The following is a 27067-nucleotide window of genomic DNA, read 5'->3' on the forward strand; positions in this document are numbered from 1 at the left end:
TGATTCGGGATCAACAAGTCCCTTATATGAGCATACCCTATATAGCTCCATTCTTATTGATCAACACATTGATAATAAGAACGTCAGAAAACTCAAGTCTGATAGTACCCAATCAGTCATGTAAACGTCTAGCAGCATCGCTTACAGGACTCTCTAGGTATCAAATGATAGTGCCTGCAAGAACCAATCAATTATGGTTAGCGTACAGTACGGTCCCTTCAACTCATATATCCCGACCGATTTGACAACCATTGGTTTATCGAGAGTTGTCATTAAATCGATAACTATGTTTCATGTCGTAGTTGCATCGAAGGTGTAATTCAAGAAACCTCTTTCTTAATTACCACCTACTCTGATCAGAGATTTCAAGCTACGTATGCATGAGATTACATAGGATATCCATACCCATAGGTAAGCGGTGAATCCCCGACTACAATGCATGGACTCCTATATTTTTCGTCACAACACCCAACATTGCCACCTGATGACCCCAGATGAGTCGGCAAACAAGTCAAAGTGAAGCACTAGCATATAGAGTCTCCATGTTGTCCCGGGTCATAAGGACTAATGGTGTACAACTATAAACTAGAACTTCTCCACTCGATAAGTGATAACCACTTGGAAAGTCCTTTAGGGAAGGTTGTTCAGTGCACTCTACAAGGAGCACCTATTTGCATGCTTGGACATCTCCATGTCCCCTACCAATGAAACATGGTACTCACATCGCAAATACTAGTCTCAAGCTCGAGCGGCCTTTATCCTTCTTTATGGCGGCTGAATCGACTAGGAACAGTTTAGAATATACAGTATTCCAAATATGAGTTTTATGATAGTCATCACATGACCATCTCATATTCTTTCTACTATTTGTATATTCAAGGGCTTTATCTATGCAGCTTGCATGGGTATACAGATAAAGATTTGCAAAATTTAATAATGTGAAATATTATTAAAATAAAGATTGTCATACAAGAGTTCTCACAAGGACCATCGGCCAACACATTGACTCGACGGGCACCTACTCTAACAGGAAGGAGCAAACCCCTCACGTCAGCCGCAACGCAAACTGAATCCACCGATGATGGAGGTGGTAAAGGCTGAAATTTTGAAACTACTTGAAGTTGGGGTTATCTACCCAATTTTTGGCAGTCAGTGGGTCAGTCCGGTTCAAGTGGTACCCAAGAAAACCGGAATTACTGTGGTAAAGAATAAGGATGACGAGATGGTTCCCACCCGTATTCAAAATGGGTGGAGAATTTGTATTGACTATAGGAAGCTGAATGCCGGAACCCGAAAGGACCACTTTCGTTTACCCTTTATTGATCAAATGATTGAAAGGTTAGCATGTCATCCTTACTATTGTTTTCTTGATTGATAGTCTGGTTATTTTCAGATTGCTATCGCACCGGAGGACCAGGACAAAACGACATTCACTTGCCCGTTTGACACCTTTGCATATCGACGGATGCCCTTTGGACTTTGTAATGTACCGGCCACTTTCCAACGGTGTATGGTTAGTATCTTTTCAGACTTTATTGAGCATATTTTAGAAGTTTTTATGGATGACTTCACTGTCTATGGTGATTCATTCAAAAACTATTTGTCTAACCTTGCGCTTGTCCTTAAGAGGTGTGTCGAAACCAACCTAGTTTTAAATTCTGAAAAATGTCATTTTATGGTGGGGCAAGGTGTGGTGTTAGGTCATGTTGTGTCATCTAAGGGAATAGAGGTAGATAGGGCAAAAATTGATATCATTCAGTCTCTTCCTTATCCCACATATGTGCGGGAAGTGCGTTCTTTTCTTGGCCATGCAGGTTTTTACAGGAGGTACATTCAAGATTTCGCCAAGATCGCATCACCCATGTGCAAGCTTTTACAAAAAGATGTGTCATTTGAGTTTAATGAGTCATGCAAATCATCCTTTGACAAATTGAAGAACTCCTTGACATCTGCACCAATAATCAAGCCGCCAGATTCGAGCAAGTCATTCGAGATTATGTGTGACGCTAGTGACTATGCAGTTGGCGCTTTTCTAGGCCAAAAAGTTGGGAAAGCATCGCATGCTATTTATTACGCTTCGCGTATCCTGAACGATGCCCAACGGAACTACTCCACTACTGAAAAGGAGCTTTTAGCTGTTGTTTTTGCATTAGAAAAATTTCGCTCTTATTTGCTTGGTGCTAAAGTTATTGTTTACTCTGATCATGCAGCTCTTCGTTTTCTGATGGCGAAGGAGGCAAAACCAAGGCTGATCCGATGGATATTACTTTTGAGCGAATTTTATGTGGAAATCAAGGACAAAAGAGGGACCGAGAATCAAGTTGCTGACCACTTGAGTCGCCTAGTTCATGTGGATGAGGAGCTGAATTTGCGAGAAGAATTCCCTGCTGAGCAATTATTTTCAGCGAGCGCCGAATTACCATGATACGCAAATATTGTGAATTATTTAGTTACTAATGGTTTTCCTTCTGAATTTTCAAGGGCGCAAAAAGACAAAGTGAGAAGCGATGCGAAGTATTATGTGTGGGATGATCCATACTTGTGGAGACACTGCGCTGATCAAGTTATACGTCGATGTGTCCCCGCGAGCGAGGTAATCCCTATCCTCACATTCTATCATTTTTATGCATGTGGTGGCCACTTTGGAGCGAAAAGGACAGCAAGGAAGGTGTTGGACAACGGATTTTTTTGGCCTTCCTTATTTCGAGACGCTTACCTGTTTTGTAAGTCGTGCGCTCAATGCCAAAAGACAGGTAATATCTCCCAACGAAAGGAGATGCCCCAACAACCTATTCTAGTTTGTGAGATCTTTGATGTGTGGGGCATCGACTTCATGGGACCCTTTCCGAGTTCATATGGTTATATTTATATACTACTTGCTGTGGATTATGTCTCGAAGTGGGTGGAAGCAAAGGCCACCCGTACTGACGATTCTCAAGTTGTTGCAGAGTTTATCAAGCATAACATTTTCTCTAGGTTTGGAATTCCGAGAGCCCTCATCAGTGATAGAGGTACACACTTCTGCAACCGAACTGTGGCGAGTTTGCTTAAAAAGTACCATGTGACGCACAAGATCTCCACTGCATATCATCCACAATCCAACGGTCAAGCTGAGATATCAAACAGAGAGATCAAATCTATCCTAGAAAAGACCGTGAACCCTACAAGAAAGGATTGAAGCTTGCGTTTGGATGATGCCTTGTGGGCGTATAGAACCGCGTTCAAGACGCCAATTGGAATGTCTCCATATCGGCTAATTTTTGAGAAACCATGCCATCTGCCAGTGGAATTGGAGCATAGAGCCTATTGGGCCATCAAACACTTTACCATGCAGATGGATGAGAGCGGCGAACACCGAAAGATGCAGTTGCAAGAATTGGAAGAGATCCGAAATGATGCCTATGCTAGCTCCAAGATTTACAAGGACAAAACAAAGGCTTTCCACGACAAGATGATCTCTCAACGGAACTTCGAAGTCGGTCAGAAAGTTTTGCTCTATCATTCACGACTTCGGTTGTTTCCAGGTAAGTTACGTTCGCGTTGGAATTGACCGTTTGTTGTAACTAATGTCTTTTCTCATGGTGCAGTCGAAATTCAAAGTTTGGACACTTCCAAAACATTCAAGGTAAATGGCCACTGACTTAAGCACTACTATGAAGGAATCCAAGTGCACGTCGGAGGGGACGAGCATGATATCACTCTACATGCTCCGCCAAATATCGACTAAATCACGGCATGCAGTCGAGCTATAGACTGACTGCAAAATTTAGCGCTGACTGGGAGGCAACCCAGTGTTTCTTTCCCTTTTGCTTTTACTCGTTTTTTTTATTATTGCTTTATTTTCGTTTCTTTTTCCTTAGTTTTAATTTTATTTCCCAGTTTTTCTTGTTTTTCCAAAATTTTGAAAAAGCCAAAAATATTTTATTTTATTTTTTTTAGGCTCGCTCGATCGGCAACATTTTACCGATCGAGCGAGCACTCTTTTGTTCGGGCAGTAAGTTTGCTATTTTTTCTCTCGCTCGATCTAAAATATTTTGCCGATCGAGCGAGAGTGCTTTGGTTTGGGACAGTACTTGAATTTTTTTTGTGTCGCTCGATCTGCAACATTTTGCCGATCGAGCAACAGTCTTTTTGCTCTAATTAAAACGCAGAAACCCCGCCTCCATTATCATTCTCTCTTTTCCAATCTTTCAAATCCCTAAATCCCCAAAATCCCTTCTACCAATTTCTCTCCATAATACTTTGTTTTTTTTCTTTTAATCCGCAGGGATTTCTCTCAGGCATCTCTCCCGGACTTCGTTCTCTGTTGTGACTCTTCCGTTTTTCACGAAGGCACCGGATTCTTTTCGCATGCCAAGTGTTCGACGTATTGCATCCTTTACTCTTGGTGTCATCTTCATAATTTCCATGGGACCTAAACGCACCCGCGTTCAAGGCGAGTCATCTTCTCGAGCCGCCGATCGCTCTTATGCCAAATTCACCGGGCTCTTTATCACTGACGCCGCTCGTGATCGTTACATCACCGCCAAGGTAAATCATTCCCCCATTCCTGAACGCGGCTTTGAGTTAGAATTAGGCTATCCTGATATTGTTGGGACTATTCACGAGCGGGGTTGGACAACATTCTGTGAGCCACCTCCTCCAGCTGTAGTACTGATTGTTCGTGAATTTTATGCGAATGCAGCAGAAAGGACGGATAGCAAGGCGGTTGTTAGGGGGAAACTGATTTCTTTTTTGCCCCATGAGTTGAATGCTTTGTATGAAATACCGGAGGTGGACGATTCTCTCTATCAAAGCCTGCAAGCCGATCCGGATTTGGATGAGTTGCTTGAACAACTGGAATACCCTGGAGCTACATGGGTTGACCCAGTTTTCGTCGTGAACTTCAAAGAGCGTTTCCTACGTGTGCTTCCTGCTTCTTGGTATGCTTTTGTGAATCGGAGTCTGATGCCGATATTACATTCAAGCGAGGTAAATCTTGAGCGCGCTATCCTTATTTATGCGCTTGATATAGGAGCACCAATCAATGTGGGGCGCATCATCCATAATGAGATCCACCGGTCGATCCATAATGTCACAGTGGGTCTCTACTTTTCCATGATCATCTCTTTTCTATGCATACGCACCGGAGTTGTTATTCGCAATGATGAAGAGTGGTTGCAGCCTCAGCGACCACTCGACTCAGATTTTATCGAAGCCAAGAGGGCGTATCGTGTTAAGCATTTTATGAGGGACGGCGACTTTCAACAACCTTCTGCCCTGCCAAGGCCACCTCTACCTCCTCGTCGCTCTCAAGCCAATGCCATCCGTGAGCTCACTGACTACGCCCATCATCAGGATGCATATAATACGGTGGCGACTCATAATTTGCAAGCTGTGGATGCTTTATTGCGGAATCTCACATTGAACTTTGGTCTTGATCCAAATGCCGCTCCGGCTGCTCTGCCATATCCGCCACCTTTCCCTTTCCAGTATGCCGCTCCTGTCCTTCCTCCGGAGGCTGAAGAGGAAGACGCCTCCGACCTTTAAACCAGGGGAGTCCCGTTTTCGTTTTTTTTTTTTTTTGCATTTCATTCTATTTTAGTTGTTTGGTTGAGTTTTGTGTTGTCTTGCATTGAGGACAATGTTTCGTTTAAGTGTGGGGGCGTGCATTCATGCATTGCATTTCATTGCGTTGTTGTATTTAGTTCGTTTTAGGTTTTAGCATTTTGTTGCATTTTGTATTGATTTGAGAAAAAAACGGGTAGCCTGGCCAATGATGAAGCTTTTTTTGTGAATTACATTCCTTTCTGACAAGTTTTTGCACTGATGGAACTCAGTAGACAAGTGGACTCCTACATGCTCTGTGAATTATACTCAAATCTGAATTTTGAAACATACAAACATGGATAGGATTGAGGCATTTTTTGGATTATTTGGGCCTAAATGTTCTTGAATCTTTTGTCCTTAGATGCCTTTGAGCCTTCATATATATATGAGCACATGAGGTGCATATTTCTGAATTTTGTGCAAAATCATCGTTTACTGTTGATGATTTCTCTTTTCTGCACTGATTAATAATTGTATGAGTTGATTGTGAATTGAGACATGTCTTGAACTTGTTCAAACACCCCTCGAAGCAAAATACGGGTAAACTGTGACTTAGGAGTGATGTAGGCAATTTTTCTGAATTCGTTTGAGCTTTTAAAGCCACCCACTTTATTAATTATCCCTAGTACCTTGTTTGAGCCTGATTGAAAAACGAATGGCATGCATGCAAACGTGTGGTAAACTCCCATTCGGCATTATTTTGAGGTCCTACAACTACTACCCATAGCCTAAAACATTGTTTCCTACCTTTAAGGGAGTGAGTTGAATGTTAAAATTATTTTATGCTCCTGCGTTGAATGGTCAATATGGAATGGTGTAATGATAGCTTGAAGAAAAAAAAATAGTAGTAAAAAGGGGATAGAAAAAAATGATGAAAAAGTGGTGAAAAAGAAGGAAAATTTAATGGTGAAAAACATTAGAAAAGAAAAAATGGAGATCAATGAAGTGAAAAGCGGTGTGAAAACTGAATGAAAAGGAGTGAACTCTAAAGATAGACATAATTTACTCCCTCTTTGAATTCTTTTCCTTTATTGTAGCTATAAGCCAAGCCTACATTATAAGCCAATTAAGACCTATTGACCGAGTCACAGTCGCCTAATATACTAGTGGAGAGGGGTTGCGAGAATTTTGCCTATGGACTGTCGATTGACACTATTGATGAGTATGAATTTTTTTATCAAAACACGCACACACTAGATTTCTTTGTGTTTAACCTATTGATGAGTGTGTTGATTTGATTTCTATTCATTGTAATCCTGTAAAACCATGAAAAGTCCTCATGATCTATGAATGAGTGAATTGGATTTGGAGGCGAGTGTTTTGAACTTGAGTTGCGGGGTTTATGAGTTTGTGAGGTTAAATCAGTCTGGTTTTAAAATTTTCAAGACAATATGAGTTGGATGGATGGTTGTGAAAAGTTGAAAAATGAACTGAGGCCAGTGCTCCGTAGTATTTCTTGATTTTTGTTTGCATATTCTGTTTGCATGACTTACTCGAGGGCGAGTAAGGATTAAGTGTGGGGGAGTTTGATAGTTACATTTTTATTGCATTTGTTAAAGTCATTTTGTTGTTGTTTTGCATTAGTTTACATGTTTTATTTATGCATTTTGTTCATTTTGCATGTTCCGTGTTTGCATGATCGATTTCCCGGTTTTGTGGTTAGGTTGTGCAATTTTGCGGATACTTGGAAGGTACTTTGGAGTCATGGAAATGATGGGAATTTCTGAAGATTTTCAGTCGCTCAATCTGCAGGATGTTGCAGATCGAGCGGGCGCCTTTACTTTGAAGACAGTAGGCATGAAGAATTTTGGCCGCTCGATCCGCAGACTTTTACCGATCGAGCGACGCATGTTTTTGCCAGGCAGTAACTTTGGGAATTTTGGCTCGCTCGATCCGCAGGATGTTGCCGATCGAGCGGGCATCGCTTTCGGGAAAAATTTTATATTTTTGAAAACTTTGTTATTTTAGTCTCTAGCCTTTATTAGACCTTTATCCCGGTTTTTGAAGATTATTATCAGATTGTGGAGAATTTCTCTTGGAGGCTAGGTTTTGTTCTTCAATTTTCTCTCTATTTTTCTTCTTTTCTTTGAATTTTTATTGATTTGGTGATGAATCGTTGTAGCTAAACCTTTTATACTTGGTTGAGGGAGACGAAATCTTGATATATTTTATTCATGAGATTTGATTTTCAGTTTTTAATCTTTATTAAGTATCAATCTTTGATCTGGTTTATTTCATGTTTGTATGCGAGATTTTAGGATTGACCATCTTAGGATTTTGTTTTGCAAGCTATAGCTAAATTAGAATTCAAATTCGTAATTGTTTGAATAATCTAATTTGCGAAGCAACTACGTTTGATATTTTCTGCTGTTGAATTTATTAAATTGTAGGATCAATTATTAACTAGGCTAAATACAACCGCTGGTGTTTGTGTTGTCTAGGTTTGTCAGTTTTACTAGTTTGAATGCTACCATGGATTTAAATCTAGATTGATGTTATCGGGTTAATTCATTGGTAAGGGTTAATTTAAAATGCTGTTTTCTAATTAACTAAAATTACGGTGAAACAGGAATTTAGTTTTCAGTGACAAATATTTAATGGGATTAATTATTTTTAGAGAATCGATGATTGAATGAATAAATATCAAGGGTGTAGTCGACTGATACCAAGTCTCGTCTCTTATTGATTTCTTCTGTTTAATTTTCAATCTTGCATGATAGTGATAATTTGAATATTTAATTGCTTAAATTTCTTAGTAGTTAGTCCAAACTTCAAAACCCCTTTTTTATTTACTTAGACACATTAAATTTACCTTTCCTCGTGGGAACGATCCCTACTCTCACTACTACATAATTTATTTATCTGATTAGAGTCGGGTAACTTGGTCGCGACACGACTAAGCGTAACCATCATCTCATGGATTCTCAACTCGATATCGAAAGATATATCTGCGAGCATTTTATTTTTTGATTGTGCTTCTACGATTTGGACGGATCTCTGAGATCGATTTCAGCAGAGTAATGGCCCTCACATATTTGAACTCCGACGAGCGTTACTTTGTCACATTCAATCCCAAGATTCTGTCGCTGTGTACTTCACGAAATTGACGTCTCTATGGGATGAGTTGAATAATTTTTGGCCCTCGTGTACTTGTGGAAAGTGTACTTGTGATGGGGTGAAGACTATTGAAAAATTCCATCAAAATGAGTATTTCATGATGTTCCTTCTTGGATTGAATGAATCATTTGCCTCTGTTCGGGGCCAGTTGCTGCTGATGGACCCTTTACCATCCATTAACAAAGTTTTTTCTCTCATAATTCAAGAGGAACGACAACGCTCGATCAATATCAATCCATCTTCTCACATGGATGTCAATTCTACAGTAGCATTTGCTACTAAAATGTCACAAGTCAAGGCACAACCCTCTACTATTGATTATCATGGCAAGTTCAAAGCCCGTCGAAAGGAGAGACCATATTGTACTCATTGTGATGTTCATGGACACACATTGGAAACATGCTACCAAATTCATGGGTATCCCCCAGGGTATAAACACAAACCCAGACCCCGCATGGAGTCCAATACCATTCATTCTGGCACATCATCGGCCACAGCTCATCATGTTTTCACTCAAGTTGATGTTGCTCAATCTCCACCAGTGAAGTACTTCTTTCAAACTCTTAGTCCTGATCAACACCAACAACTCATGGCCATGTTCCAATATCACTTGGCCTCTGGACCTGAATACGAAGGACCCTCTTCATCTTCCACCACAGATACTTGTTTATCTTTACCCCCGTGTCGTGACATTTCATCATCATGTGTTTGGATCATGGATTCCGGGGCATCTCGACATATTTGTTATTCTCCTGAAGCTTTTATCTCCATGACCAAGCTGCAAAATGCCACAGTTACCTTACCTAATGGCCATGTGATTCCAGTGGAATATGTTGGGGATATCAGATTACATCCCAAGTTACTACTCCGAAGTGTATTATATGTACCTCAGTTTAAGTTCAATCTCCTGTCTGTAAGCTCTCTTACCATTGATTCAGGATTATTTGTATAATTTCATCATGATTCTTTCTTTATCCAGGAGACTTCCACCAAGCAGATGATTGGAAAAGGTGACCGTCTTGGGGACCTGTACATTTTGGACCTTGCTCATTATGCTCATGCTCATCATTCACTTGCCAACACTGTCTCTGCTCAACTCTGGCATCAACGTTTTGGCCATCCCTCATTCAAAGTCCTTGAATCTTTGAAGCAACAGTTAGCCTTTGATCACTCCAAGCCCATCACTGAAGATCCTTGTTGTATCTGCCCTCTTGCTAAACAAAAGAGGTTACCATTTGTTTCTCATAATCATTTGTCAATTTTTCCATTTGAATTAGTTAATTGTGAAATTTGGGGCCCATTTCATGAAATTTCACACTCAGGACATCGATATTTCTTAACTTTAGTCGATGATTGTACTCGTTTTACTTGGGTGTTTTTACTTGTAAACAAATCTGATGTAACTCACATTGTTCCTCGGTTCTTTTCTATGATTGAGACACAATTTCATTGCAAAATTAAGAAATTTCGTTATGATAATGCAAAGGAACTCATGTTTTCTGAATTTTTTGCACAACAAGGCACTTTACATCAGTTTTCTTGCGTCGATCGACCACAACAAAACTCTGTGGTAGAAAGAAAACATCAACACCTTTTAAACATTGCACGTGCATTATATTTCCAGTCTCAAGTTCCACTTTCTTTCTGGTCCGAATGTGTTCTCACTGCATGCTATCTTATTAACCGCACTCCTTCAGCCACTCTAAAACACAAGGCACCCTATGAACTTTTGTACCACACTCCAGTTGATTACTCCAATCTAAAAGCCTTTGGGTGTCTTTCTTTTGCCTCTACCCTTCCTGCCTATTGATCCAAGTTCCATCCTCGTGCTTGTTCTTGCGTTTTTCTTGGATATTCTCCTGGGGTTAAGGGACACAAACTCTATGATATTAAAAAAAACGTATATTTGTGTCCCGTGATGTGATATTCCATGAAACAACGTTTCCTTTCCACTCAATACAGTCCTCTTCCTTACTTTTTGATCCTTTCCCTCAGTTGGTTCTTCCACTCATTCCTTCCGATATTCATTTTTCAGAACCTACTGGTCTTTCCAACTCTTCTCCGCTCCCTCTTCGAAGGTATATTCGCCCTCATAAACACCCAACTTATTTGCAGGATTATCACTGTCATTTGATCCATAATCATGAATCCTTTGATCGTTGACGTCAACCACAACCATATCCTTTATCCAAAGTTCTTTCCTATGATCGTTTATCTGCTCCATATAGGGAATTTATCCTAAATGTTTCTTCCCACATTGAACCAAAATTCTATCACCAAGCTGTCCTTTATCCTAAATGGAGACAGGCAATGCAAGATGAGTTATCAGCTTTGGATCGTAATCAGACATAGTATGTGGTCCCCTTGCCCCCTACCAAACATTCTATCAAGTGTAAGTGGGTGTTAAAGCTTAAACTTCATCCCAATGGGTCTGTTTATCGCCACAAAGCTCGCTTAGTGGCAAAAGGATATAATCATCAAGAAGGTGTCGATTTTCTAGATACATTTTCACATGTTGCAAAGCTAGTCACAGTCAAAGTTCTCTTAGCTTTGGCTGCTTGTAAAGGTTGGCATCTACTTCAGTTGGATGTAAACAATGAGTTCTTAAATGGTGATCTATTCGAGGAGGTTTATATGGATATACCTCTTGGATACAAGCTTCAGGGGGAGCAAACATCTTCCACATAGAAACTAGTTTGCAAACTCCATAAATCTCTTTATGGATTACGCCAAGCTTCTCGACAATGGTACTCTAAGCTAACTCACACATTGGTTCAATTGGGATTCACTCAATGTAAGTCTGATTATTCATTGTTCACTCAAGGATCAGGCACCACATTTGTGGCTTTATTAGTATACGTCGACGATATCATCATCACAGGCCCTTCTTCCTCCGTTATTCAATCATTGAAACAGTCACTTTCTGCGCAATTTAATTTGCGTGATTTGGGATGTCTCAAATATTTCCTCGGCCTTGAAATAGCTCGATCCTCCACTGGTATTGTTCTGTCACAACGCAAATATGCTCTTCAACTTCTTGAAGACACTGGTTTTTTGGCCTCCAAGCCAACTGCTGTCCCTATGGATCCTCGTACTCAGTTGTCCTCCCAAGATGGTGATTTAATACCTGACAGTATCCAATATCGTCGCATTATCAGCCTTCTGCCCTATCTTACTTTGTCTCGCCCTGATATAACTTTCGTTGTTCATAAGCTCAGCCAATTTGTTGCTCAACCTCGAGTACCTCATTTACAAGTCGTACATCATTTACTTAGATACATCAAAGGCAGGCCAGGTCAAGGCTTATTCTTTTCAGCAAAATCTTCCCTCAAGCTACGCGCATTTTCTGATGCTGATTGGGGAACTTGTGTGGATTCTCGCAAATCTGTCACTGGGTTTTGCGCATTCCTCGGTGATTCTTTAATCTCCTGGAAAGCTAAGAAGCAACTCACTATTTCTCGTTCATCGGCAGAAGCCGAATACAGAGCTTTTGCCACAACAACTAGTGAAATCATTTGGTTGCAACAGTTGCTAAAATATCTCTCTATACATCTTTCTGAACCAGCTATGATAAATTGCGACAATCTTGTTGCGATTCATATTGCCTCGAATCCCATATTCCATGAACGAACTAAACACATTGAGATTGACTGCCACTTTGTCCGAGAAAAGATTCAAACTGGTGCTATTAAACTTCTTCCAGTTCGTTCACACAACCAGTTGGTTGATATGTTCACCAAAGCACTCCCTTTGTCTACTCTGCTGACTCTTTTGTCCAAGATGGCTATAAAGTGTTCACCAAAGCACTCCCTTTGTCTACTCTGCTGACTCTTTTGTCCAAGATGGCTATAAAGGATCTTTATAGACCACCTTGAGGGGGAGTTTTAGCGGTTAAATGATGGTTATATCAAATCCCTTGTTTATAAACATTGTAGTTACATTCTTAAACAGCTACTGACCTAATTGGGAGCTTTTCAGTCAAGGTCGTCGGATTTTTAGGTCCTTTCGCAAGGGTCCAGATCATTCCATTGGGGAGAAAGCAGGAGTCATCCATGTATATATTTATCTATAAATAGCTTATAAGTGTATTTTAGTTCTATATATATAATAGATTACTGTTACTAGATAAATACCTACCAAAGTTCAAATTTATTCCTACATGGCTACTAGAATAATGAAATAGAAACTGGAGTCTTTTCGTAAGGTGCGATAATGAGATAATTTTCTCTCCATCCAAGTTCTCTCTATTAACCGTAATATAAAAATTATGTAAGTATGCAAGCGTATGCTGAAACATTGATTAAAACTTAATTAAAAGTAAAACTCACAAAATGCTCAGTGGCCAATTGGCCATGTAATGGTGTTCGGTGGGCAACGTGTCTACAAACAATTTTCTTTCCATGGTTTAATTAGCATCGTCAACTAACTAATGGCACAGAGTTATGTGAATTATTAGATGGCAGTGTGGTTCATTATTTTGTTTTTAAATTCAAAGGAAAACTCTTGATGATAGTGATTGAAGCAAATAGAGATACAATAAATAAATTTAAGCAATTCAAAAATTAAAATTCACTTGAATATTTACAATTTTGCATTAAATTAGAAATAAATTCATCGTGATAAGATCGGCGACTTTTGGTTCCATCAAGACTATATTTCAAACCTTGATTTATTTGAATAAACAAGATTTAAATCCACCACATATCAAATTTCATAATTTCAATAAAAATTATGACGGATTTAAAAAACATCCGTCATTTAAAATTTCTTAAAACCATCTCTCATTTGAAATCTCTACCATCATTTGGAATTGGAAAACCATCTTATCACATGGAAATTTCGGTACTATCCTCAGGTAGCTTCCCTTTTTCATGTAGATTCCCAAAAGGGAATGGGTCGATGCTTACCCACCCGGACAATGATCGGGTGGGGATCGGATGGCCCGGATTTCTTTGCATTGATCTGCAAAGATGATCCGGGTCTTTAATTTTGGCTTAAGGACTAAAGAACGTCTAAATGGGTCTTTAATTCTGGCTTAAGGACTAAAGAACGTCTAAATGGTGCATCGAATAACCCAAAATCAATTGATTTAGACATGAGTGAACCCTATCTATAGATTCTCTCGCCCACGGTTGAAATGGAATGCTGCTGCTATGGTATATGATCATCCAAGAATCAAACAACACAAGTGCAAAAACTAAAAAATAAAAAAAATCACACAATTCATTTACAAAAAAACTCTTACTTATGATATATCATAAAGTAGGAGTAGAAAAGACACGATCCATTACACAAATAACTCGAACTAGCTCTAATACATACTTTTTACCATGAAAAAACCCCACTCAGCATTCACATCATAGATAGATAGATAGATAAAGACAGATTATATCATTCTTGGAAGCTTCAAAACAAACATAAGCATGAATTAGGCAGTAATTCATCAGTCTTCACCAGATCTGTCCTCGTTAATCTCCTCAAGAATAACAACAAGCGCAACGATGAAGGCGTAATCCACGTTGGGATACACTGTCACTCCGAACGTGTCTTTCCCAAGCAGGATACTTTGGGCACTGTGTTTCCTGTGCATCTGTGCGATGATGTTGGAAGAATCTCCCGCATATATGACGCAAGATCTCTCGAACCAGCTGCCTTCGATCCTGAAATCACACAACTCCTCCTTGGGATTAGTAGCCAAGAACACATCCAGCTTGGTTTTCATCTGTAAGAGCGAAGATTTCTTCACGCTGAAAAGAAGATCCTTCGAATCCGTGCTCTCTCCTCTGAAAACCACCCATCTCCTATGTGCAGATAGCATCTGGGTAGGTACCATAAAACAACAACATTTTTTACAACCCACATATATAATAAGAGAATAAATAAAAGAAATTAAGATAAACCTTTTGGTGAAAAGTGATGAGGGGGTTTCCGGCGAGATCGTACAAAACACGGCGATCACGGAGGCTGAAGAGTTTGCCTTTGACTCTGAACATTACGTTACCGTTTACATCGGTGACTCCGAAATTTCCCTCCGACAGAGTCATCAGCTTCCGCACAATAGTCAGATCGATTGGGTAATTCACGCAGAACTGGGGGCTGATCACCGCCATCTGCTGCGGCACAGACCCTGCCGCATAACTCGATCCACCCATCATCATCGGTATCTATTATTTGCTACAAACAACCAGAATTCTGGCACTGCGCTTGCTTTGAGCTTGGAGGTTGATATTTAATTTACCGACACATATACACAGAGACGGTATATTTATAGCAAAAGATCGGTGCAAATTAATTACAACTATTGGGTTTTTACACGATTCGAACAAAATTGGAAATTTGAGGATAGTGGGTTGCCCTTTTCCTTTCTAGTTTCTACCAATAATTATTAGGTTCTTGTTACATACATTGTGTTAAACAATCGGGTTTTAATAATAAAATTATATTCTAATTAAAATTATCAAACAAAATGATTGTACTATATTAAATACAAAAATTGTGAGGAAAACTTTTATGATACCATATTCTATAATACAGTCAAAATATATTATTATTATTATTTATATATTATATATTTGAAAGGATTATTATTTCCTCGAATCAGAAAATAATTAGGTGCCAAGATGGAAGTCGTTGGATCTATTCCCGTGTCACGTTGAATAGTAAATTGAATAAGTCAAACTAATAATAAATGACAAAAACTCCCATGAGACGGTCTCAAGAGTCATTTTTTTGAGACAGATCTCTTATATGAGTTATCTATTAAAAAGTATTACATTTTATGCCAAAAATATTATTTATTATTATAAATATGAGTAATATTGACTCATCTCAAAAATGAGACCGTCTCACAATAGTATTACTCATAATAAATTATGAGTTTCCATCACACGTTCTACACCCAGCATTAAAAGAAGTTTGACGTGTTATTTTTTTTTCCATGTACTCAGATGATATCTTAATATGTAAGCATTACAGAAAACCAAGATTATTATTATTATTATTATTATTATTATTATCTTTTATTATCTTTTATTATATTAAGTCTAAGCATTCTATACAAACTGTTTATGATGTTAATGTCATGGTGAATTTTTATCTATTTATTCATTTTATACCCTTACATACACTCTATCTCTCTCTCCAAACTTCCTTCCCACTTCTCAGGTCTTCCAACAACATCCATCCTCTCAACTTCCTCTCCACTATATTTTTTTACAATATATTTTTTTGAATTTATTTTTATTTATGTTTTGTGTAGTTATAAGTTTCAACATCTTAATACATTCATTTTGAAGTAGTGATACATCTCTTATTCACCTAATTATATTTTATCACATACATACATAATTATAAATATAGATACTTTTAAGTTTTAAATGTCTAATTTTCGTCATTTTCATGTTTTACACACGCATCGCGTGTGCCATCACAACTATTTAATATAAAATTTGAGAGTTGATGGGTTATTATTCAATTTGACTTTCTTCCGGGTCAAAGCCTAGTGACTTAATCCATTTGGGTCTCATATTATTTAGTTATTTATTTGGACACTTTATCAAAGCCCATAAATTCCTAAAAGCTTATAAGAGGCTCAAGCTCATGAAACTCTCCGACTATCTATAAATAACTTAAGTTCTCTCATTCTTAAGGTACGCTCTCTATAGTCACATGCTCTAGTTCTCTAGAATTTTTATTGGACAAATACTGACTTGAGCGTCGGAGTGTTTTCGCCGGGCAACCCCGACGCCACTCACTTTGCTTTGTGATGCAGGTGACAACTCACAAAGTTCGATCTTTAGAACAGTTCGAGTATTAATTCGACTATCTCTACAAGATATCCCGATTTTCTCTAATCGGATAATATCAATATTTGGTTACATCAGCTTGGCGCCGTCTGTGAAAAATTTTTCAACGCATCATTGAGAATTCTTACTCCATCAAAAACAAATCAAGGAAATAATCACAATGGAGACCCACTTCCAATCTCCAAATCACCGCTTGGATTTAGTTTCACACATGAAACGTTGACAGCCTTAATGGAAGAAATAGCCGCACGCGCAGCGACTGAAGCGGTCGCTCAGTTCGTGGAATCTCGTCAACGTCGAAACACTGACAAGAGAGCTCATAGAAGAGGGCTCTCATCTCATGACCCCCCAAAGAAAACTAAGTCTAAAGTGAATGACAAAAATCCTGAGGGGAGCGAGAGAAATATTACTCTTAAAGAGGGGAAAGCAAGTGTTCTTTGGCTTTAAAAGTCGCTTCTCTTAGTCTAATATGCGGACACTGTGTTTTCTTGACCATTTTACTCTTTGGCTTCACACATTCGTATTTGTTTTCATCAAATATTTTATTCCTCATTCCTCCAATCTCACTTCATCTTTCAACTTATTACCCCACTGCCCACCCACGTCTTCTTCCACATTTTTTAAACAAAAAAAACTGTATCAAATAACTAACCCACTAGACTCTAACTCCAATTATCCTCACGGATTTTCAATTTCATTATATTTTTCATCTGACTTCTAAATTTTCAAATGATTTTTCCCCTATAACATATTGATAAGAAGTGATAAGAAAATGATCGTAGCAGAAAATGTTTCATTACACACACAACGCGTGTGCCAAATTTACTACTTTTTATAATATCTCCAATGGCTATAGATTTCCATCATCCATGCCATCGTTGATTCGATCGAGCTAGTATCACCGCCATCCCAACGACGAAGGAATGATCGACATTTTCAGGAAAGGATCCAGGATGTTAGGTTGGGAGGCCGTATAGTGTGCAGTCATGACGGAGCTAACAATTTCTAATGAGAGCCGTTAGTTTCGATTTTTCAAAATTGTGATCCGTGTGTTAGTTTTTCTAAAACTATTTATTTCAATGTGACAAAAACATAAAAGAAAAATTTTGAAAACTAGAAGACATGAACTTTGAACAAGGTAAAATAGGGAGTTCACGATCAATAAACATATATTGGAGTGAGGATAAATAAATAATATATATATTTTATATAGCAATATGCTTTTAAAAATTCTCGAAGGCTACGAAGTTTCGCCACTAGCGAAATCAAATTTTAATTTAATAAAAACCTCATTTTTTTGGGTCATTTTACATTTTATTTTAAAACTTAATTTAAAGTTCAAAAAATATTTTTATTTTTATTATTTTAGTATATATTTTTCAACGAAAAATATAAGTGAAAATAAAATTTTTAAAAAGTTAGTTTTTTATTTATGAAAATTATCCACACATAAGAGAAAAAAAAAGGTTCAATCACTTAAGTGAAAAGTTAAAACTTGAAATATTAAGACAAAGGGAAATTATTATTTGTCGACGAACCTCTAGAAAATGGAGAAGAGATTTTCCAACTCCGCCTCTTTATTTTTTTGCTAAATTATGTTTATATAATATATATAGGATCAATCAAATAAAATAAAGATAATGTTATTTTTGAAAAATACTTAAGAAATTTAGAATGAGTTTTCGTACGACAAAAGGATGTGATATTATAAAATGTAAATCTCTTTTGTAGCATGAAGTTTTTCATAAAAAAATTAAGTTGACTACGAGAAGCCACTTATATTGTCATGGATTTCTTGATTAAGTATTTGTATGATTCGAAAAATCTTTGAAAAATTTTTAAGTGTCAAATCAAATTAGATTCAAACACCATGAGTATATTTTCGATAAAGCCACACAAGTCAATAAATGGATTAAAAAACTAATAATCCAGACACATGTAATACAATCGACTTAATACTTCAGAAGAGGTTACTAAAGCTGTAAAGTATTTGAAATATAAACATGAGATAAAAACTTGCAATATATGAAGTTTTCTTTTGAGCCATAGATGCGATATTTCACAAAAGAAAAATATGTTAATTAGTCATGGTACACATCAAAGTATTAAAATATATTTATATGGATATATTATATCCATTAATGAATATTTGGTTATTTAAATGATCAAAAAATCTTTAGTTCTGAAGTATTTTATATAAGAATCAATCAAAGATAATGTGACGAATGTTTTCATATGGGCATTGCCGATCATATCAAACTCTGAGGAAAATGCATGCAATATCGAACAACGATTTAACGATTTCAACTGATGCTTGCAACAGGGGAGTAATTCTTATGCCTTGTTTATGATTTTTCTCAAGTTGTTCTTCATAACAAGATTTTTGATGATGCAGTTAGCAAGAAGCAAAACATGTCGTACTCTTTTTTCTTCATTGGATTTCCATTGGGTTTTGTTTAATAAAGTTTTAACAAGACACATTTGTCTTCAAGAAACATCCAAGAAAAAATATCAATTATTGTAATTTTTTTTTTTTCGTTCAGGTTTTTATCACATTAGATTTTACTGACAAGATTTTAATGTGATAACACTTGAATTTGCATTAAATTCCTAAGCAAACATCTTGCCAAACGGAAATAGAATCCAAGGGCGAGTGTTTTGGTGGTCTCACGGGTTGGATTCCAAGCTCAGTTTTATTATAAATTAAATCCTTTGGGTCCATATGTCTCACCCGGATTGAATGTGTTGCTGAATATGGTGTACGTGACCATCCCAATAATCAACAAAAGTGAAAAAAAGAAAAGAAAAAGAAAAACTAGTAAATTCATTTACAAACAACTCTCTCATGAATCATGATCCTAAAGTTGGGAGTTCAAAAAGACTAGAGATCAATTACCCAAATAACTCGAAAGTAAAAACCCTACTCGCAATTCATATATATACATAGATATTCGATAGATTTATTGTATTATAATTTACAAGCAACGTCATGTTAGAATACAAATACACCGATTAATGACGAGTGTGGCGGAAGCAAATACAAATAAATTGGAAAACTGAAGTGCTTCATGATGAAGCTACGGAAACGGTTTGAGCCTCGGGATTCACAAGAATTACAACAAGCGCAACGATGAAGGCGTAATCCACGTTAGAATACACTGTCACCTTGAACGTATCTCCCCCGAATAGGAAACTCTGGGCACTCTGCATCTGCAGCAAATAAAATAGTACCATTAATTATTATTATTATTATTATTATTTTCCACTTCCAAAAAAATAATTTGGATAAAATCGTTTTACCTTGGCGACGATGTTGGAAGAATCTCCTCCAGCATATATGACGCATGATCTATTCAACCAGCTGCTTTCGATTTTGAAATCACACAACTCCTCCTGGGTGTTGGTAGCCAAGAACACATCTCGCTTGCTCTTCACGCTGAAAAGAAGATCCATTGAATCTGCGCTCTCTCCTCCTCCTCTGAAAACTACCCATCTTCCATGTAAAGATGGAAACTGGTATACCGACAACATATATATATATATATATTTGAGAACGAACGTACAAGATATTCTAGTTAACAGAGATTGGAATAAATCTAGAAAGACAAATTAACCTTTGGCTGAAAAGTGATTAGGGGGTTCCCGGCGACATCGTACAAAACGCGGCGTTCACGGAGGCTGAAGAACTTGCCTTTGACTGTCAACATTATGTTATCGTTTACGTCGGTGACTCTGAAACTTTTCCGCTTCCGCACCAGAGTCAGTTCAATTGGCTCATTCACGCAGAACTGCGGGCTGATCACCGCCACCTGCTGCGGCCCATCCGCATCACCACTTGATCCACCCATATTCATCAACAGTATGTTTTGATTTTTGCTAATAAGAACAAGAATTCTTGCAGCTCTACGCGCAATTAAGAAAATGACAGTTAATTGGGTTTTAACACGATTTGAAGAAAACTGGAAAATGTTTCCCTTTATATATAAGAGTTTTAAATTTAAATATTATTTATTATAAAATAAAATAAAATAAAATAAAAGGATCTGATAAGAAAAGGTGTCTAGATGGAAGTCGTTGGATCTGTTCCGTACGTGGCATGTTGAATAGTACGTAATTTGAAAACTTCAAACCATTAAAATTTAAATGACGTGAGTCAATCAATCACGTTACACATTGGTATATCTCGTGATTAATTTGAAAACTTCAAACCATTAAAATTTAAATGACGTGAGTCAATCAATCACGTTACACATTGGTATATCTCGTGATTCAAACCTTAAATGACAAAAATAATAGTTTTGATATGTAATTTTTATATTTTTATTTTTAATTATAAAAAATATATTATTATAATAAAATCACAAATTTTAATTCTGTGCATAGTGAACAAATTTTGTGCACTCACGACACTTCACATAATCAATCATCTTTGATATAGTCATTGTTTTTTCTTTACTATATGTTCGAGATTGTCTCTAGATAGGATGGTATTCTGTTCTGGTCCACCGATTCTCAAAGGTCTTTCAACAGCAAGAGTGATTGGAGCTTTAGATTTTTGTTCGGGTTTCTTTGAGTCTCTCATCCTCTTTAAGTAATTACCAAATTGTTTGGTAAGCAAGACAATGAATTTATCTCCTAAGTCAGACTCATTTACTTCCTGCCTCAAATCAACAAAATCGTTGTATGAGTCGTTAGAAACTTGTAGTGTAATATACTTACCTTTTTCCGTTTTCTCCACATTCATCTCTAACTCATATGTTCGCAGTGAACTCATCAGTTCATCTAAACCCAAAATTGATGTGTCATTTTGATTCATCAATAGCACAGATTTTCATGTGAAATCTTTCGGGCAGTGATCGCAGCACTTTGCTCACAAGGCATCCGTTCGAAATAGCGTCTCCCAGATCAATTTTCTCATTCTCAATCTTCCTCAAGAGACGTTCATATTCATCGATTATCTCAATTTCCTCCATTCTCAAATTTTCAAACTGAGTAGTGAGAATCCTTCTTTTAGTTTGACGCGCAGTTTTAGATCCTTCACAGTGCATTTGAAATTTTTTCCAAGCATGTTTACCACATATATAGTTAGTAACCAGTGCAAACAATTAGAATCAGGAGAAATAAATACATCATTAAGGGCTTTAGCATTCTAGTTTGAGGCTACTGTGTCATCAGCATTCCACTCCGTTTCTGGTTTGAGTGGAAAATCTCCTTCACCATCAGTGGTTCTCGGTGGAGGCCAGCCATTCAAGAGACATTGCCAAGCTTTCTCATCAATAGATTTGATATAAACTCGCATCCTAAATTTCCAGATTGCATAGTTGGATCCATCCAAGATTGGCGGAATCATCAAGTGAATGACTCTGATGCCACTTGTAAGGTTCTGACTTCTCAACTACGGAAATACCAGAAATTAATTCAAATATCTTTTTGAGTAAGTGTTATCTCTTAGTGTTGTCAACACTTTAAGACAAACTACGCAGCGAAATAAGTTAAATAAAAGTAAATGACACAAAGATATTTATGCACAAGTACTAAGTATTTGCACGATGCCTCATGCCAAAAAAATTACAAAAAAAAAAAATTAGTTTACAAAAACCAACTAGTGAACGTACATGAAAATCTATTTTTTCAACAAGTTGAAAAAATAAATAACTTCCTAAAAAATAGTCAGAACTAGAATATAAAAACCAATAAGAAGTTGTAAACACATATGTCGAAAAGAAAAAAAACCAAAGAACCACTTTCAGAATAACACTCCACTTCGCGTGTTCTTCAATGACACTACTCGACAACACTGTGTAACGACTTTAGGACTTCTTCAGTATTCTTCGATCTTCAAAGCTCCAGAATTCCTTCAATAATCGACTATAATTTTTCTTATGTGATTTGCTCTCTATCTCGCCATATTTTTTTTATCTCGTCTCTTCTCTTCTCTACTTTAAATAGACCTTAGTAATCCTTCCATGGATAGAATCCTACAAAATATAAAAACAAGATATTATTAGGAATCAAATATTTGCATTAAGAGATAAGAAATATTACCAATTTTAAAACAGTCTAAGAAATACAAAAATCTAAAACACGTTCTTTCATATGTGTATGCACACGACACATTCATAGCGCGACTACAAGTATACATTATGATTTTCATAGGTAATAAGATTACAAATTAAGATCAATGAATCTTATAACTTTGCAACCCCAATCACCGTCTTTAAATTTTGAAATATATATTGATACCCCGATGAGGAAATCACCTCAGCTCATAGACGACCCTAAGGTAAAGATCAATCCTTAGAGAGACAGGATCGTCCAGGAGATCAGCTCGGGGGATGCGTCAAGCTCCTCCACCACCATCACCCAGCTCGGGAGCTCAGTCAAGCTCCTCCACCACCATCATCCAGTTCGGGTCGGGAGCTCAGCTCGGGAGCTCAGGACCTCCTCCAAACTCCTCCACCATCATCTCCATCTTAGGTTGGGAGCTCTATTCATTTCAGCCCCGATGTCAGTAGGGAGTTAGCTTAGTAGAGGGGTTGGACAACCTTGATGAGCTAGCTAAGATGTTAGGATCGGTGCTCGGGTTGAGTTCAGGGGTTCAACAATAGATCACTCATCCCTTTTCCATATGACCCCAGGCAATATAGTGTCCTCATGATGACAGTTCAGCTCAGATTGAGTGTTTGTTATTTCCTTTATCAGACAAGATTCAGGCGAGATCTCAGCCTAAATATTCGGGATTGTGATCCCGGGATTCGTGGATTCTTGATAAGGAAGGTAGGCGCTAAATCCGGAGCTCTTTCCTATAAATACCAGGTTCAATTTCATCATTTGGGACCTAATTTTTCACTCGTGTGCACACACCACTCTCTATATTTTCGCTATCCTAGCATCTGACTTGAGCGTCGGAGGGGATACGCCGAAACACCTTCCGCCCCCCCTTAATACTCTTGTTAGTGGTTTCAGGTTAGCAGCAGCTCATCTTTTATTTGGAGGAGCTTCTTCAGCTCATCCAGGAAGATCACTTTATTGAGGTATATCAATTGGCGCCGTCCGTGGGAAAATCAAGCTAAGACGTAGATATGGCAGAAAGAGGAAGAGGAAGGGGAAGAGGAAATGTGGCGGATATGACTGTAGATCAGCTCAGCCAGTTCATCACTCAAACGGTGCAAGCGGCCATGGGTCATAATCCACCACCTCCTCCCGTGGGTCAGCCAAACCCAATGGATGCGGTGTGGAAAGAGATTAGGAGACTAGGTCGGCAAGTAGGAGGTCGGCCTGGGCCTATACAAAGGGAAAGTCCTTTTGCTCGGGCTATTCTAGATGAGGAACTCCCTGCAAATTTTAAGCAGCCTACTTTAGGGTAATATGACGGAAGCTCAGATCCGGAGGAACATTTGGGGAGATTTGAAAATGCAGCCTTGTTGCATAGATATTCAGATGCAATTAAATGTCGGGTCTTCCTCACTACTTTGGTTAGGTCAGCCCAGCAATGGTTCAACCTTTTACAGCCTGGTAGTATTCAGAGTTTCAATGACTTCAGCTCAGCTTTTCTACACCAATATGCGAGTAGTAAGAAATATTTAAAGACTTTTCTCAGTTTGTTCAATATGAAGCAATCTGAGGTGGGATCGTTGCGGGAGTATGTTCAGCGCTTCAATACAGCAGCTCTGGAAGTACCTGCTGCCACTGCTGACACCTTGGTCAACTCTTTCACTCAAGGGTTGAGAGGAGGGGAGTTTTTCAGATCCTTAGTCAAGAAGCCTCCTTTGAATTATGATGAGCTCCTTAGTAGAGCTGAGAAGTACGTGAATTTGGAGGATGCACAGAGGCAGAGGAGACAGGAAGGAACGTCTGGGAGTAAACCCAGTGCCAAGGTGGGAGCAAAGGCAGAGGAGAAAACAGGAGGAAGGAAGAGGGTGGCAGAAGAGATGAACAGGGTCAAAGGACCCTACCCCTATGTACCCCTATCGTTGAGCCTGGAGAAGGCAATGCAAGTATGCGAGGATAGGCGAGCACTTGTGAGGCCCCGCAATGCTGAGAAAGGCCCGCGGTTACCGCCGTCTGACAAGTTTTGCGATTTTCATCAGGAGTATGGGCATATCACCAATGATTGTCAGAGGCTAGGTGAGGAGGTTCAAAGGATCATGTATGATGACCCTCGAATCAGAGCTGAGCTGACTCAAAAAGCAAATCCTGCTCGCCAAGGCCGAGCTCCCCAATGGAGGAATCAAAGGAATGAAGTTGGAGAGAATCAAGGTGATCATCAGGGAAGAGCTCCTCCAAATGGTCAAGGAGATAGGGTACAGCAGATTGCAAATCATCCCAATCGTTGTGTTATCCATATGATCTCCGGGGGTAGTACGGATGGAGATTCGGGAAGGGCTCGCAAAGCTCACGGGCGTAGGTTGGAAAATTTTGAGGTAAGTTCTCAGCTCAGCTGTCCCACTGACCCGAACATCAGTTTTAGAAGGGAAGATTTAAAGGATGTGGTGCTACCTCATAATGATCCCCTACTGGTCACCTTGACCGTCGCCAATTATGACGTGGCTCGTATCTTTGTGGATACTGGGAGCTCAGTAAACATTATCTTTAAAGAAACTATGGACCAAATGAAATTAGAAGGATTTGAGTTGGATCCAATCACCACAGAGTTGTATGGGTTCACGGGTCATGCTCTGCAACCATTGGGACAGATAGTGCTCCCCTTGTCCCTTGGGAGTGGAGAGCAGAGAGTAACCAAAATGGCTTGCTTCACCGTGGTGGAGGCACCGTCCTCTTTCAATGGAATATTGGGGCGCCCTGCCCTGAGTGATTTCCGAGCCGTGGCATCTACCTATCATCAGAAGTTGAAGTTCCCAAGTGGAAGAGAAGTGGGGGTTGTTCAGGGTGATCAGAAAGCAGCTCGGTTGTGCTATGTGAATGAGGTAAGGATTGATTCAAAGAAGAAGAAGAGGGAGGTAGGAATGGTTTTAATAGGTTGAACATCGAAGGTGCACGAACAGAAGGTGCTTCTGATGTCTGAAGAAGGTCACGAGAAGGTGGAATTAATCCCGGGAGCTCAGATTGTCAAATTAGCTGCTGATCTGAGCCCATCAGTGAAGCAAAACTTGGTTGGTTGCTTAAAGAAGAACAAAGATGTTTTTGCTTGGTCTGTATCGGAGCTCACAGGGGTCAGTGCAGAAATTATGGTTCATCGACTAAATATTCTTGCGGGAGTAAGACCGATAAAACAGAAGAAGAGACACTTTGGTCCAGACAAGGATAAGGTCATTAAAAAAGAGGTAGAGGAACTTCTTAAGGAAGGACACATTAGGGAAGTGCAATTCCCTACCTGGTTATCCAATGTGGTCCTTGTCCCTAAGAGTTCAGGCAAGTGGAGAATGTGTGTTGATTTCAGGGACTTAAATAAGGCGTGCCCAAAGGATTGCTATCCACCACCTCGAATTGACCAATTGGTTGATTCAACGGCAGGTCATCAGTACTTATGCTTCATGGATGCATATCAGGGGTATCATCAAATTCCTCTAGTGGAGGAAGATCAAGAAAAAGTAAGTTTCACCACCTCTCATGAAACTTTTTGTTACAGAGTGATGCCTTTTGGTTTGAAGAATGCAGGGGCCACTTATCAAAGACTCATGGATAGAGTGTTTGCCTCCCAAATTGGCAGAAATGTGGAAGTTTATGTAGATGATATTTTGGTAAAGTCTCAGGATGATGTGGGGTTGCTGGCCGACCTTGAGGAGTCTTTCTCGACTTTGAGGACTTATCGGGTGAAGCTTAATCCGGAGAAGTGTGTATTCGGAGTCAGGGGAGGTATGTTTTTGGGGTATATGGTTACTGAGAGGGGCATAGAGGCCAATCCTGAGAAGGTGCAGGCTATTTGATCCATGTCTGCTCCCCGTAACTTACAAGAAGTTCAAAGGTTGGCAGGAAGGATTGCAGCCTTGTCTCGATTTATATCAAGATCAGCCCATAGAAGCTTACCTTTCTTCAAGGTGCTTCGCAAAGCCAAGAAGTTTGAATGGGATGATGAATACGGGAAGGCATTCGATGATTTAAAAAGCTACTTAGCTAAACTCCCTGTGTTGGCTAAGGCAATTCCTGGTGAACCATTGTACATCTACTTATCGGCTTTGGAAGGGGCCGTTAGCTCAGTACTTATTAGGCAGGAGAGAACAGCTCAACACCCTATCTATTTCTTCTCACATGCCCTTAAGGGTGCAGAACTTCGGTATTCAGAGGTGAAAAAGTTAGCATTAGCCTTGGTTATGACAGCAAGGAAGCTCAGACCTTACTTTCTATCACATCCTATTATGGTTCTATCCAACAGCCATATTGGGAGGATATTAACTCGAGTTGATATTTCGGGAAGGTTGGTAAAGTGGACTACGGAGCTTAGTGAGTATGATATCCAGTATGAACCAAGGACGGCCGTTAAGGCCCAGGTGTTAGCTGATTTCCTTGCCGAAACGAGACATATGGAAGCAGAGGATTTGTGGAAGGTATACGTTGACGGCTCTTCTAATAGTGAAGGATGTGGGGTGGGGGTGTTT

At 38.8% G+C, this 27067-nt stretch overlaps 4 protein-coding genes across 4 annotated transcripts; 2 read left to right on the plus strand and 2 right to left on the minus strand.

Annotated features, from left to right (window-relative positions):
• Window positions 1-8803: 8803 nt before the first annotated feature.
• LOC140866411 (uncharacterized) lies at window positions 8804-11394 on the plus strand. Its single transcript, XM_073271398.1, has 4 exons — window positions 8804-9580; window positions 9686-9933; window positions 10935-11013; window positions 11116-11394. The coding sequence occupies exons 1-4, from the start codon at window positions 8804-8806 to the stop codon at window positions 11392-11394; spliced, it is 1383 nt and encodes a 460-aa protein (XP_073127499.1).
• Window positions 11395-13911: 2517 nt separating this feature from the next.
• On the minus strand, window positions 13912-15057 carry LOC140874656 (protein LURP-one-related 10-like). The gene is made up of 2 exons (XM_073278009.1): window positions 14607-15057; window positions 13912-14524 (listed from the first exon to the last, which is right to left on the minus strand). The coding sequence occupies exons 1-2, from the start codon at window positions 14862-14864 to the stop codon at window positions 14150-14152; spliced, it is 633 nt and encodes a 210-aa protein (XP_073134110.1). The 5' UTR covers window positions 14865-15057; the 3' UTR covers window positions 13912-14149.
• A 4366-nt stretch (window positions 15058-19423) lies between these two features.
• Window positions 19424-20459, minus strand: LOC140875633 (protein LURP-one-related 15-like). Its single transcript, XM_073279365.1, has 3 exons — window positions 20126-20459; window positions 19812-20024; window positions 19424-19721 (listed from the first exon to the last, which is right to left on the minus strand). Exons 1-3 carry the CDS (start codon window positions 20363-20365, stop codon window positions 19578-19580), a joined length of 597 nt encoding a protein of 198 aa, XP_073135466.1. The 5' UTR covers window positions 20366-20459; the 3' UTR covers window positions 19424-19577.
• A 3134-nt stretch (window positions 20460-23593) lies between these two features.
• On the plus strand, window positions 23594-26398 carry LOC140866428 (uncharacterized). Its single transcript, XM_073271416.1, has 3 exons — window positions 23594-23874; window positions 23992-25438; window positions 25517-26398. The coding sequence occupies exons 1-3, from the start codon at window positions 23594-23596 to the stop codon at window positions 26396-26398; spliced, it is 2610 nt and encodes an 869-aa protein (XP_073127517.1).
• Window positions 26399-27067: the final 669 nt, after the last annotated feature.

This window comes from Henckelia pumila, chromosome 1 (genome assembly GCF_033568475.1).
Source record: "Henckelia pumila isolate YLH828 chromosome 1, ASM3356847v2, whole genome shotgun sequence".
NCBI lineage: Eukaryota > Viridiplantae > Streptophyta > Magnoliopsida > Lamiales > Gesneriaceae > Henckelia > Henckelia pumila.